Source organism: Lissotriton helveticus, chromosome 5_1 (assembly GCF_964261635.1).
Source record: "Lissotriton helveticus chromosome 5_1, aLisHel1.1, whole genome shotgun sequence".
Taxonomy (NCBI): Eukaryota; Metazoa; Chordata; class Amphibia; order Caudata; family Salamandridae; genus Lissotriton; species Lissotriton helveticus.
The window spans coordinates 272,244,686-272,260,358 of NC_136065.1; the positions used below are offsets into that span (position 1 = coordinate 272,244,686).

A 15,673-nucleotide genomic window follows, 5' to 3' on the forward strand; every position below is an offset into this window, starting at 1 on the left:
CGCAATCTTCTCCGCTCGTGTGAGGACCTGGGCCTTTCTCAGCAGGTGGTGTGTGCTACTCACAAGGATGGTCACTGCCTTGACCTTCTCTTCTCCGGCCCTCAGTTGTTGCACATGGGGACCACACTACCGATGATCTGGACCGACCATTTCTTAGTTAAATTCTATGTTACCATTAACACTGACAGAACCCGACTGGCGTGCACTACTACTGAGGTTCTGTGCAGGGACTGGAAGGCCCAGGCACGGCTACGAGGGTCAGATTCGGTGTTCAAGGTCGGAAAATGTTTCTCCCTGGATAAACAGGTTGATGAAAACTTCACCGAGCTGTGCCTTTGGATTACCAACACGTTAGATTCCCATGCCCCGTTAAAAAAGCTTAGAAGCAAAAGCAGAGCCTCGGCCCCTTGGTTTAACGATACTCTGAAATCCTATAAACTAGCTTGTAAACAGGCAGAGAGGAAATGGCGACGGGGATATGACGACTCAGACAGGCTGTTTTGGAAGTCTAAATTGGCTGAGTATAAAACCCTGATCCACAACGTCAAAGCAGAGTATTTCTGCTCTTCAATCTGCAATGCTTCAAACAGCTCTCGGAGCATTTTTAATATTCTCAATAGCCTTACTAGCCCGGACTGCTCCAAGAATGCGACACCCCCCTCGCAGGAACTCTGTGAGAACCTGGCCAAGTTCTTCAGGGAAAAAATTGAGGTTATTATCATGGATCTCAAGGCTCCCCCTGGGCTTAGCTGCTCCCAAGTACTGATGGATCGGATCTCCTTCGGCAGGAACATTAGCCCCGGGGAGCAACTATCGGAGTTTCCCCCTTTAGGGGAGGAGGACTTAAGGAGGCTGGCGTGGAACATCTCCTCCGGCTCACCTATGGACCCGGTCCCGCATAAGATCTGGAAGGAGTATGAGGTAGAATTATTTCCTGCCCTTCGCCAGATCTGTAACCAGTCCTTGACCAGTGGCATTGTGCCCGGCCGATGGAAGCAGGTGGTGATATCCCCGCTGTTGAAAAAACCTTCGCTGGATCCAGATTGCTCTAAGAATTATAGACCAATCTCGTTGCTTTCTTTTCCGGCAAAGATTGTTGAACGTAGGGTCAGTTGTTTACTGTCTAAACATTTGGAGCAACACCAGCTGCTGGAGGATTTGCAATTCGGCTTCCGCCCTGCACACGGGACAGAGACGGCCCTGGTTAAGGCTATGGATGAGCTTCTAATGCGTGCGGACAGGGGTCAGACAACCGCTTTGATCTTACTCGACCTGTCTGCCGCATTTGATACGGTAAACCATGAGATCCTCCTGCGTAGATTGCAGGAGGCTGGGGTGAGGGGCTGTGCTCTGCGGTGGTTTCGCTCCTTTCTTGAGGACAGACAGCAGGCTGTGGCCCTCCCCCCTTTTCAATCTGCGTTCTCCCCAGTAACACACGGGGTTCCTCAAGGCTCGGCAATCAGCCCTATCTTGTTTAACCTTCACTTAAAACCTCTGGTCTCCCTGATTAATTCATATAAGATTAATACGATTAATTATGCGGATGACACTCAACTGATCCTCTCCTTTGAGGGGGAGGATTCAATATCGGTTGAGACCTTCCATGAGTGTTTTCGGGATGTTGCTGTCTGGCTGCAGGTTAAAACAGTGCGTAACCTAGGGGTTATGCTGGACAACAAGTTGACTATGGAGGCCCAGGTTGCAAAAACTGTATCCTCCTGCTTTGCCCTGATTAGGTCTCTTCGTAAGATTATGCCACTTCTTCCTTCCTCTGCTCGGGCTCTGGTGGCCAGATGCACCATCCTGAGTAGACTCGATTATTGTAACGCACTTTTGCTCGAGTCTCCCAGTTCTCTGCTTGATAGGCTTCAAAGAGTCCAGTCAGCGGCGGCCAGAATGGCCATGGGATGGCCTAGAAGAACGTCAGCCTCCGCGGCCCTGGCCGAACTTCACTGGCTTCCCCTCAGGCAGAGAATACGATTTAAGTCACTCTGCCTTGTTTTTAAGGCCCTTCACGGGCTTGGACCCAGATCACTGCAGGCTAAATTTACCTGGTATATCCCCGCCAGGGTGCTGCGCTCCTCGTCTGCCCGTCTAGTGAGAGTCTCTAGCTTTAAAAAAGTCAGGGCAGGGGGAAGATCTTTCAGCGTGGCTGCGGCAAAGCTCTGGAACAGCCTACCTTGGGAGATTAGGCAACTAGATGAACTTCTCCCGTTCAGAAAATCTGTGAAGACCTGGCTGTTCCCTAGGGTTTGAGTGTTGTTCTACAGCTGTCCTTCGGTCATGTTCATGGAGCTCCAGCGCCAGGATGCCTGCTAGGCGACAGTGCGCTTTACAAGTTTTATAAATCAAATAAATAAATAATAAATGGTGCAACTTGTTTTTCTTTGAAGAAGACTTTTAAATCACAAGTTATAGGAATTACTCCTTCTACTGATAATGCACATGGGCATCAGCTCCATTGTTAGATAGTTTTTCTTTCCTGCCGTTGGGTTCAGACGTGCCACCGATCAAGCTCTGGGCCAATGCTTATGGTGTTAGTTCTAGGACCTCTTTTCATATCCTCTCCTATTGACAGGAAAAACTTTCACCGTTCAGGTTTTCCTGGTTGCACCATCCGTTAGTCTCAACAACTCGGTTTCTCTTGGTACACCTCCTTGGGACCCAGTCCCTTGTCAGACGTTGCGCCTCCTCTTTGGTTCTTCTCCTTGAAGATGATTGGACAGAGATAGGAAGGACACCCTTTCAATATTGCCCACAGTGTCACTGCAAGTACCCTTGAACCAGCATGACCAGGTCTGCTACCTTTGTTTCTCACCCGACCACAACAAGGCCGCCTGTTCAGCCTACCTCGCCTTCCACTCTATAAAAGCACTAATCAGGATCCAAAGGCTCAGCGAGTCTTGAAATATTCGATTGTGAGTGCAACCTCCCATCCTATGACTGCACACTGTCATCATGCACAGGCCGAGCACTGCCCCAGTGAGGGTGGAGCAGGGGTTGAGCCCAGAGACCCACCAGCAGGCCTGCTGTCTGCCACTGCCTATAGGCATTGGTCGGCACCAATAGAAAGCCTTGGAGCCAATACCACTTCCTCTGCTGACACCAAAAACGGCTCACAAGCCGCAGCCATCCTCAGCACTAACAGGTCAGTTTGAGCCGGCACCAAAATCGGCACCAAAACCCTCTTCGGCATGGAAACATCAACCAGCACCAAAACACAGCTGGGCTCCAGCAAGCCAGAAGAATCCTGTGCGGTCAAGTCGTTTGGTGTCAAGAGCCCAGTCTTCTGGATGTTCAGAGGATTTGGAGCAGCCCATACTCCAGAATCTCCAGGAAAATCTTGATGCACGTCAAAAGAGACTCTTCATCAACCCAGAGACTGGAAAGAGCTTGATGAAACTTTCACCTAAGGCACAGGACACTCTTACCAGGAAGAGGAAATTAACTTTTAAGGAACAGCTTCCACTAGAGTCTACACCTCCTTTCAAGCATAGAAAGCATCAGGACAGGGAGGACTAGCCCACTCCCCGCTTGTCTCTTGGCATCTCATTCCTCCTCTTCCTCCACCTCTTCCCCTCCTGCTCCCCACATCCTCTGCCGGTGCCACCACAAATTGGGTCACCCACCTACACCACCTTTGCCACAGGGTTCACCACATCCCTCTTATGGAGGAGACAGCCCCTTGTACCTGGTAGACAAGGCCTCTTATAACCATGAGCATAGGACCAACCAGTGAGACGACTACGATGTCAGTCCCCTGGGGGACATGGAGTGTGACCTCTACCCGGCAATACCCTTCCCCCCGTTTACACTACCTCGTTTCACGAGGTGATACACAGGGCAGCCACCTTTCATCAGGTTGATCAGCCTTCTGTCCAGGAAGATGAAGACTTCTTAGTCTAGACACCACACAGCGCACCCTGCCATTTCTTCCCATGCTCATGGGCATGTTCAAACAGCACTGGACATCTTCAACGAGCCTGTTAAGACCCGGGTCATCATGCTGAGGGTGGATAGGAACAAATATGTATGAACCCTCACCTACCGACACTCACTACATTCGCAGGCAGCTGCCGCCAAACTCCTTGGTGGTCCACACTATGTACAAACGAGCCAATGCCCAACTAGCTTAACATAAGTAAGTTCATTTATCATGAATACTATCCTCACTAACCTCATGATACTTATGATTTGTTGGTTGTATCTCTATCTGTGTATAATGGGAAATATTGTGGGTTTGGTTTCAGTAAACTTGTATGTGGGGAGAAACTAACCGGTTGATCGGTGCCAAGTCACTCAGTATAGGATGTGCTTGAAATTTAGGATGTAGGGCAGCTACCGGTTCCGTAACTGGGGTGATCAGTCTCGCTATAAAGATTTCTAATTTAGGACTAATTAGACATGTATTTCGAGAAAGTTTTTTATCCATTATGACTGATACCATACTTATTATGTTTTGCAAAGTGGTATTCTTATTGATAGACTTTGTTGACTAATTTAAGAAAACATTTGAAAAATACTATATCATTAAATCAATGTATTGTCCCTCATTTCTCAATATACTCAAAAGCATATACAAAAAGTTAAGTTAGTCTTCCTGCAAGGTTGCCTCCCGTTGTTCTGTTCCTGAGACTTCTGAGATGTTATTTTTATTTTTACTTTAATGTTTGCTTTTTACTATAATCTGCGTTTTTTGCCAAGTTTCTCTGTAGATGTTTCAATCCCAAGACCTCTTTTCTTGGGGGCTGAGTTTTAGGAGTCCTGCAATTCTTTCCTTCTGTTGAGGGTTTACATGGTGACATCTTGGAAGATTGTTTGAGTTTCGCCTTCATGCTGTATTTTGTCCTGCTTCCATGTGGCTGCAAATATGTCCTTTTTCATCTGGAGGAAGTGGACCCTAGATATAACATCTGGGTTGAGATTCCTTGTACTTTGGAATGCAGAAAAGACTCTTCTGATTCTTCTTGAGTTTGCATGAACTTTCAGAACAGCCTCTGGACATGTGAACCCAATTTCACATCTGGAATTTTAGAACTAATCCCTCTAATTCCATTTTTTTTGCATTTCAAACTATTTTCACAATCATCTATCGTCTCCTGAAACTTTTGTTGGGATTGTTCTAATGTGCCAACTCTTTTGAACAGGGTGTACTGTTCATACGCTTGCTCAGTTGTGGTTGTTTCTAGTTATTCCACATGGTTTTTCATTTTCTGAAGAGTGTAATCAAGCTTGGATAGGAGTTTAGGAAAGACCTGCCAGAGGCCATTCCTTTTTTAAATTCTTGAATTAGAACTTCTGTATCTCCGTTTATGGATGGACCTTGCGTGTCACCTGAGATGATCTGGCATTGTGAAAGTTCTTCCGCGCTGCTCACATCTGTGCTTGCTTGAAATTTTTCATTTGTGTCTACCTGGAAAGCATCTCTGCTGGAGGTTGTCTTGGGGGCTTATGTAAGTAGTTATTTTGTTTATTAGTCGCCATCAGGAACAGATGAAAGTTGTGCAACTGGAGCAATCCGCTTCGTCCTTGGTCTGTTTATAAATGACAATATTATGAATTGTTTTCTTTGACTTCTTTTGTAATTTGTTTACCTCTAGAGCCTGCACATTAAGTGGACTTGTGTTAAGTGATGCTTAGGAGATGGCAGTTTCTGTTATCATCTTTTAGGCCCTTGTTATCATTTCTATGCAGCAATGTTGTTTCCACTCCCCCCACAGCGTTTTTCCCCACCCTCTGCGCTTCTTTGCTGTTGTCCTCCCCACTTCTTGAAGGGATTCTGGAGCTACTGAGGTCCATTTTCTATTAATTGGTTTTTTTCAGGCAAGCTTGTGCCTCCACCTGCGGAAGTCAGTTCTCTTCTCACCTTGAACAAAGTGCGGCGCGGAGAGACCCAGAAACCCTTAACGAGATCAGTTAATCTTATCTGAAAGCTGTATGTGGGAAACATCCTTTACAACGCAACTTTTACCACGCATTGCTATTACAACGCAGGTTTTACAACGAAAACCATTACAACGCATTGCGCTGGGGGGCGCTCTAGGATAGGGAATAGATTTAATTTACTATCCAACACCTTCCCTAGTGTCCACGGGGACTGGAGTTGGAATAGTAAATTAAACTATTCACTATCCAGCACCCCAAAGCGCTATGCGTTGTAATGGTATGCGTTGTAAAAACTGCATTGTAACAGCATGCGTGGTAAAAGCATGCGTTGTAATGTCATACATCCCTGTATGTTCGTGTTTTATTGAAACCGACCTGTTAATGAATTGTAAAAGGTCACTTTCGATTTAAATGGATTGCTCCCTTCTGTAGAAACCTGGGAGTAAGGAAATACAAGGAGGCATACAGAATACTGAAGAGAAATACAACACATATGATTGTATTTTGTATAGCCAAGTTCCTAATGGCTGTATGGATTAGGCTCACTTAGTACTCTCCTAACAGCTTTTAGGGTGTGGCTTTCATGGCGCACCATATTTTAAGGCGCTGTTAAGTCTTATTGTGGATCGTGTCTTACCAATTGTACATAGTTCCCATTTTTTATCTTTTCTTTATAACTTCTTTTTTAAAATCTCAAAATGAGGCTCTTAAGTAAAAATAAGAATGCATTCTGTTTGACCTATATTGCTGTGATTGTAAATAGGCTGCAAATGTTCACCTAAAATATTTTGTTGTACTGTTCTTCTCAAAGAGCATAGTTTTAAACATATTTTAGCCTTTTCCAAAGTACACAATGAGATACGTCCGTAATTAACAAAAAATGATGTCATTTTTACATTCATGGTGCTATCACAATGATTTCTTTTTTTGCACAAACACTAATGCACTTTGACAGATCTTTTTAGCAGTGACTGTAAATAGACTGTGATTGTTTATTTATAATGAATTGTTCTATTTGTAGTGTGTATTTGTATTTGTCTAGTTCTATGGTGTACTTTTATGATCCTCAGTGATCGAAATAAAGTCTTTGATTGATTGATTCATAAACATTTTCTATGTATTTACTGTATTCTTGCAAAGGTAAAACATACGCATGCCAGAGTGTATGGGGAAAGGATCTCGGGTGAATGATATAGCTCGGGTAGTGTTTCAAGAGGCCCATTATTCATAAGGGTACCCTACCCCATAGTGGTTGAAGGATACCCATAGTTGGATGGAAAATGTTGGTGGTGTAAGGATTAACCCCTAATCCTTATGTGATGACCCTAAACAAAGTTAGACCACTTTTGGTAAGAGAACCATGGCCAAACAAATGAAGTTATGGTGTACTCAATGTGTGAATATTCAGAGGAGATGATATATGGTCTCCAGTGGTCGACACGGAAGACATTCCAATATATAGCCATGCATTGCCCAAACATATGCTGGTTTCAGCAAGGATGCTACTAGCCTCTAGTTGCAACAAGACATATGCATTCAACAAGGATGTATATGCACAGAGACTGGGGTTTTCAATGTAACTTGAAAAACTGTCCTATAGTCTAAACCAGTAGGAGGCTGGCTTGTATAAGATGTGATGACTGCTAATTGTTCACGCCACTGATTTGGGAAATTTTAAAATGCATCCACCATGACTGATGGCTCTGAAAATGTTTGATTTTGAGATATAGGGGAAGGGGAGACCACGGGGGAAACTAGTTAATATGAGGCAGGTGGATACTTCACAGCATTTTCAGAGTACACTCCTGGGAGTGAGTAAGCGTTGGGGGATGTTTATGGTGACCAGTTTTATAGCCTTCCAATTGAGGCACTGTTTTGTTTGATTCTGTATTACTGGAGTTCTGTACAAGTGTGTAATGTAGCCTCTGCATAATTATATTCTGTAAACACTGACTTCAAAATGAGGATTTAAAAAAGACGTTTAAAAATATAACAAACACTGACACCCCAAGCAATGACATTAACTGAATGCCAGACATTCTTGTAGACGCCAGGTTCAGGTGTGAGAATGCCTCCTCCTGGCAGCAGTAGAGTCATTCTGCTTGGTCAGACATAGTCAAAAGATGGAAAATCTACTTGGTGTTTGTTACTGGTGCATGAAAATAGTTCTGACAGGTCAACACCTACGGCTTATAAGGCCCTAAAGGCATATACGGCTTCACGAAAAGAAATGACCACTTCCAAGACAATACATTCTCTCCCCACCAAGTTACCCTCTGCTGCTTCAGAGAAGTTCAGAGAGTTGTCCTTTCTGGTCACTTCATTGTCATCCAGAGAGAGTCATCTGGATTCTGCTTGTCAGTGTTTTATTTTCTGGTTATGTTCCCTCTTATCATCCTTGTAGTGTTCTTCTGAGGTGGGCACTTCTGATGTTTAATTGAAGCCTTAGCCTGCTGGGCGTTTCACTGTCACCTAGGGCAAGGCAAGATGAAGGTTATCACTGGTATTTCCTTCATTCCGATGAAGACACGACCACAGGGGCTTTCTAGTCCTAGCAACTAAGATGGATACTCTGCTAAACATGTGCAGAAAATGTTGGCTTCGGTGACTTTGAAACGCCTTCTCTATTTCACTCCTACCATCTTATCACACCTGGAAGAGAGTAGGGAAATTGATGTGTTTTGCCAAGGATACCATGTAAATAAAGCTGTAATTCTGAAACAGTTTAACGTCTTTTTGGGGGGTATTTTGTTAGCTTTTCTACAGAAGGAGGAAGTTCAGAGGTTCCCCTTGTACAGAGAGGTTCCACCAGCCAGCAGTCCTGTCCCAAGACTCCTGCAATCCAAGGTCCTAAGAGACCACTTCTTGATAACAGAAAGATGATCCTGCATCAAGTAAAGGAGCGATATTACACCGGCCCTGTACAGAAAGGCCCCTCTCGCTACAAAATGGATGAAAAGGTAAAACTTGTATTTTGATGACTTTGACACTGGAAAGGAAAAGTGGCTTAGCATAATGCTAAAAAACCCTATGTGTTAAAAAAAATTCATTGTCATTGTCTACTTTCCTCTTAATTGGTTTGTCTTTGATGTTGTGATACTAGGACAACAGTTGGATATGCTACAGGGTTAAGGACTCTACTGTACAAAATAAAGTGTCATTAATCTCGAGAGAGATAATACTTCTATCAAAAGGAGTCAGCTGTCTGCTGCAGGAGCAGAGATACCCTGAACTTAGCAGGTTGACCAGCATTGGATGACAGCCCCAGTGCCCCTGTCCTACCATCCTATTTATATGTATAGCGCTTGGGGCCACATTACAAAACATTATTTACTGGCGCTGTTTCATTCGGTTACTTAAAGCAGTTTTTGATCCAAACACCTTTCACCTGCGTATTATGAAAGCACACTTAAGAAAGTTGTAGTATGTTTGCGCATGTTTGTTGTGGTGCATTTTCGTTGTGTTCTTGATGTATTTTGCTGGTTTAGTGGTGTCATATTTTGTGCTGCATTATTTCATTGTGCTATAGTTGTGCTGTACTGTGATTATTTTGTGTTTTATCTTGTGCCATGTTATGTTTTTGTTGGTATTATTTTGATTTGTGTTGTCATTTTGTGATGAACTATAATTATTTTAGAGGTGCCAACTAATGTTGCTACATATCCAGCTAAAAACAGCACACTCTATTCAAGCCCAGTGGCAAACAAGTGCATAACACTATCTAAAGTGGTAAAATACTCCTGCAGTTTTGGACACCAGTCAGCCCACAACTGGCAGAGACCTATCTTAAATTAGCACTTTCAGTGCTCACTTTATGTTATACAGCCCATGGTGCCTTATGTAAGTCAAGAGAGCTGGAGCCATGACAGGTGCTCAGGGTAACCACAGACTACCTAATAATTTCCATTTAGGTTCATTGTTTGCAAAATTACCTCTTGTGATTTCGTGAACATTGAGTATTAATTCTGCCCTCCTGGGCCTATAATGGACAGCCATGGTGTTCTAGTGGCCGATGGCTGCAAAGGCAGCTGTAGAATCGGGTACATTTGGAACTCAAGAGTGTAACAGTCGAGAAATATCGCACTCTACAACACGGCAGGAGATCATTTCACAAATCAGCTATTCCAGGCACCTCTGCTTCTGGAACTGTTGAATAATATTATGCATCATTTATGTATGTAAAGCATACAGACCGAAAAACCAACCAGAACGCGTTGAGAAAAGGAAAAAGTTAGAACGTTTAGACTGAGTTGTGCACTGGAATGATCTCTGTGTGAATGAAAAAACATGTTTATCATTCAAGATGTCTGCTTCTTCAGCCTTCTAGGGTGTTCAGAGGGACCGAGATTGACCTGGAAAGCATAAAGAACCAACCCTACCTGTGGAAGAAGTACATCGATGGAGCTGGACCCAATGGCAGAACTAGAATGTCTGGTAGGCATCTGTATAGAGGAAACTTGCTGCCACCTTTAATGCTGCCTCGCCTCTTTGCCCTAGGGCAAGGGCTGAAAAACATTCGTTGGGGCACAACCCAATCTTCTTTCTGTTAGGAGCCCTCCTGTGATCCTACTGAGCCTGGACTGGTGGTTTAGTGGACTAATGCGTCCTCTCCACGAATCTGTGTTTGACCTCATCGTCACAGGTTCAAGCCCTTGGGAGTCCAGTCAGCCTTTCATCCTTCTGATAAGATAACAATAAACATCTGTTATTCAGTGTCAAAATACCCTAAGGCAGTGGTTCTTAAACTGGGGTCCCGGGACACCTGGTAGTCTGTGATGCATACTCAGGGGGTCCACGAATATTTAAATGATTAAATAATATTAACAGATAAATAAGATGTAAATAAATCAAGAAGCAAAATGTAAAATTGAAGATTTTAAAACGTAGTGTAAATGTGAAGGAATTTTTTCAGTGAAAGCTAAAAATTAAACTAGTATTCTGAGATTGATTCATGGAAGCAGTGAAAGTGCATCAAACAGAATGCATTGTGAACTATGGGTGACCTCATTTGAATTTAAAGAAGCTCCAAACTTCTAATTAAAGTTACTCTTTTGACTGTTTTATATTTGTTTGTGAAATAACTAAAATATTTAATCATTTATGTATGTGTTTGATGAATGGTTGCTTCTATATTGTTGTGTATTGTTTAGTGGTTCAAATAATTGAAATTTCTTAGGCCTGGGTTCCCAGATTCTAATAATAATTCAGTGGAGTCCCTGGATTCCAGTAATGGTTAGGTGGGGTCCACTGAAGTTAGAAGGTTAAGAACCACTGCCCGAAGGCATGACTGTGCACTTTACACATTCTGTTAAAGCACAATACAGTGTAAGCATCTGAGAAAAATCAATGAGTGATCCCAAAACATAAATTAAGATTGAACATCTCTGTTTGCTATGGTCAGCTGTGTATATCTGTTCTGCTCTTCCTCCTTGTTAACTGGTTACACACCTAGGACCTAATTACGATGTCCTGACACCGTTGCAGTCTGGAACTGACCGACCTTAGGTTGGCATTTCCGACCGCCAGATTTGTCGGAAACATCCATTCCGCAATTGCTGCTTTTGCGGCAGGCGAAAAAGACCTGCAGCTCAAGCTACCATTGGGTAATGGATGTTTTCAAACATCCCTACACCATGTGGCAGGCACCAAGTGCTGCCTGCCACGCGGTGCAGGGATTTTTAGGGGGGGCACCATCGGTGCCCCCCATTGCGGAGGGCCAGGTGGGAGGTGGCCTCCTGGGGGCCCACACAGACACTTTCCGACAGCCTTTCCATGTTAGATAGGCCAACATGAAAAGGCTGTCGGAAAGTGGCATCATAATCTCGACAGTGGAGCTGAGTCTGGCTACTTTGTCATTAGGGGATTATGGTGGCTTCCAACGCCCGACGGGCTCCTTGAGCCTGTTATAAGTGCATCAGAATACCACAGGAGGTATAACTCAGACCGCCGTCATCCTAATACGGTGATCGGACTGACACCTATGATGTCAGGTGGAAAGCCTCCGACAGCTTGTCTGAGGCTTTCCGCCCGACAACGTATTCAGGCCCATAGGTGTTCAGGGTAGAATATTCTCATGAGTTATGACAAGGGACCACATGTACTTGCATATAGCTCTATGCACCAGACTGCTTGTCCCCTTTTACAAACCTTTTTCCTCCTCTATCCTTGTGCTATCATTCCAAATCCAAATAACTGACTAACCTATCCACCACTTAAAATGTCCTTGCATGTTTCACTATACTAATTCAACACTAATCCTCTATGGGTCCCGGAGTAGCGTGCTACTCGCCGAAAAAGCGCTTGACACCTCGTCAGGGGTAGTAAGCGCTATATAAATGCAATTACAATACAATACAATACAATGTATCGCTAGCGCTATCATGAGATTGTGTACCCTCATTTAAACATAGGTGAAGCAAACTTACCATGCCTCTGAGACCACACAGTGGACACAGAGGCAAACATGCCCTTAGGAGGCGAACAGAAACAAAAAGGTGGTGCAAGTCCCCTTAACGTATGAAAGGGAGTCCCATGGACCCACCCAGATATTCTCTTGCAGGCGGGTGCAGTGACTCACGCTTCAAAATGCAGGCAAGTTGCCACTTGTGTTGCGAAAAACTGATTGGCGTTGAAGCAGCCGCTCCGCGTTTCACTTGAAGGAGCTGCCCCCTGGGTAGGAAGAGTTTGCAGCTGCCCTGAGGGCAGCACATGCATCATAATAGGCCCGTTTACACCTGGGGATCCTGATTAAAGATGTGCTGTGGTTAAAACAGGAAATGTGTGCCTTATTTATAATACAGGCGCTGGTGTGCCACCCACCATACTTAAAATGATGCCATAATTCCATTCTGCAAAGTGTATCTTTTATTTGATCGAAAGACTGATAAATACAAGGACTGCTCAATAGAGGGAGCCAATGTGAGAAGAAATAGGAATATTTAACCATCAAGGCCCCATACATTTAAAATGCATCTGTGCCAAGGGTAGTGGTATAATAATTCTTGCTATTTCTACAGGTAAAGATTTCTGAAGCATTGAAATATTTAGAAACACATTTTTAATTTCAATTCTCTATCTATGTTCATTTTTAATTTCCTTTTTTATCAGGCCAACCAGCATAATTGCTTGAATTCTTTTCGACTTTCAGGACACTGTCCAAATAAAATGCAGCCAGAGAGGTCTTTTGGTTTCCTTGGAGGCCTGGGCCTGTTTCCAAGCCCGGACAGCACATCACCTTGTATGGAGCCACCTGATGGTAGGTACATAGGGTATTGGGTTCTTTAAAGCACTGAGGTCAACATCCAAAGTAACTCATTGAAAAGTAGCCTACTGTGTGTTCCTCTGCTAGATTCTGCTAGTCAGGGGCTATAGCTCTGACTAGAATACAACCATGAACATGTGTTTCATCTACCCCTGATATAAAAATGATTGTCCAGCCTTGCATGCATTGCACAGAATGAATATCATGGAGGGTCATAGCAGGACATTGGTAATTGACTAAATTTAAGAACACGTAAGTTTCGGCATTCCAAACAAGTGTCCCTTGAGGACTATAATGATGTATGGAGGCATTGGTCTGCTACTCGTTACCAGTTAACAGGGTCAGTCCAAATGAAAAAATTGGTAATTCTCTGAAAATTCTCGTAATGTGACCCTAGTCTACTGTTCTACTTCCCTGGCTTCCAGGGCCCAACGTTTTGCTCAGAAGCCCCTGACCAGCGCTATCAAAGATCAGGGTGTTGAATACCAAGGCTATGTTGACTTGATTCCATCTCATTCCTCTTTATCTCACCACCAGACACTTCCTGCATCTTTATTTCTCTCTTGCAAGTTATTTTTCTTTGTTGCTTTCTTTCTTTGTCACTATTTTTCACCTTTACCTTCCCCCCTCTTACTCAATTTTGTGTATTTCTCTCTCTGGATTATTTTCTATTGAGGAAAAATAAGTGCGGGTTCCGAAAAATGAGTGCCGATGGGTCGCACCTGCAAACTCCGGCTCAAATTAAACACTGCACATAGGTAAACACTGATTCCAAATTATGTATTCGCAAAGTACTGAACAGGTATAACCAGCACGAATAGGTCAACTTTTATTAGGTACTTGAAAGCAGAAGAATGTTGCAATTTAAAATGTTTTGAAACACGTCACTAATTGGATTATACAAGCATTTTTCACTTTACAACTTGAATTTCGTAAATAGACCCCCAATGCACCTTTATTTTGACTTGCAGTAGGCACTGGTATGCCAGTATCAAGACAATTTTTTTTGCCTACGGTATACAGAATTGCACTATGCCGGGGTGTCCCAGTACCTAGACGACAGAGCACTTCTACTGTCACATTTACTTGGCACTTGTCTTCTTATACTAAACAATTAACCAGGCCCTTAAGATGGCCCTTAAGATGTGTGCATTGGTATGCCACACCCGGGTACTGCGACAGCCATATGCAACACCCCCTCTCCATTTCCCTCTTTTTGCAGCAACGATCGGTCTTTGTACATTTTAGTGAAAGCTATGTACACCGGTGATGTGCAATGATTCACAGCAGCGCACAAGCTACTGATATAAGTGCATTGATTTGTTTTTCAAATCACTTCTCAAATGTGTATTTTGGCAAAAATGTTGTTGCATTTCTGAAAGGAAGACACCACCAAGAAGGTAGGAACCAACTTTATTCCGTGTGACGTACTCCAGTTCCTAGCAGCAACTGACGCTACCACAGAACTCTACATTCTAGGGCAGAACCCCCACGAGCCCACACAAACTCCCTCCCACACATTCCAAGCAGATCCCAACACCCCTTCTTTCTTTTACAACAACAAAAAGAAAAGCATAATGTACGGAAGACATAATAAAAAGTACATAGAATAAAAACAAGGGCATAAATAATGTACCGATCAATATTTAAAAAAAAGCAAGAATAAAAACATAGTTATAACACATAAAGTGAAAACACCTAGATATAGGTGAGACTTTACAACATTTGTAATCTTGAAACTTGGAAGGGAAAAATTTCAATCTGGTGGAGGCGCTCCTCGCAGAAACACAACCAGAAGGAATATTCTCCCTCCTGTGAACACCAGTAGGCATAACCCCTGAGGAGGAATGAACACCAAATTTCTTGTTGACAAAACCAAGCATGGACTTGGGTACCACGGAAACAACGCACTTATTCCATACCTTGCCATTCTCAAACACCCCCACATGATCCCCCACCACAGATACTCTTTTGGGTGCCAAAAAAGCGGGACTCACCTTTGTGAATAAGACTGGGCTTCTTGACTCTGACCCATTCACCCAACTTAACAGACTAGGAACTACGAACTTCAGGCCTAGTATCATACATAGCCTGAACGGCAGCCCTGACATCCACCACATCCAACAACCTCTTCTTGTCCACCTCTTTCCTGGACATCAATTCGTTGTTCAACTTGAAACCAGCAACTCTACCTCTGAGTAAGGTAAAAGGAGCTATGCTGGTGCTAACATGTGGCGTCTTCCTCACAGCCCACAACATGCCGGTAACAGCTTGCCGCCAATGCAAACCATTGACAAAAGCCAGCTGTAAGTGTTCTTTGATGACACAGTTGAAGCGCTCAACTAAACCATTAATGTGGGGGTGATAAAGAGAAGTGAGAATATGTTTTATGCCAATGTCCTTGAAAAAAATCCTGCATTTCTTTGGAAACCAACTAGGTTCCATTGTCCGACACCAGTTCCTCAGGAAAACCCTCCCTGAGAAATACATCCCAGAAAAAATTGATGACAGACAACGAGTTCACAT

General features: G+C 43.6%; 1 protein-coding gene across 4 annotated transcripts in view; it reads left to right on the forward strand.

Moving 5' to 3' along the window:
• The window catches only part of C5_1H9orf43 (chromosome 5_1 C9orf43 homolog), a 217,362-nt gene that overhangs the window by 153,046 nt on the left and 48,643 nt on the right, over positions 1-15,673 (forward strand). For all 4 annotated transcript variants that reach the window (XM_078642191.1, XM_078642189.1, XM_078642192.1 and 1 more), the window contains exons 10-12: positions 8,642-8,846; positions 10,206-10,320; positions 13,034-13,141. In XM_078642191.1, coding sequence (XP_078498317.1) covers positions 8,642-8,846; positions 10,206-10,320; positions 13,034-13,141 — 428 coding nt within the window. The remainder of the gene's footprint in view (positions 1-8,641; positions 8,847-10,205; positions 10,321-13,033; positions 13,142-15,673) is intronic.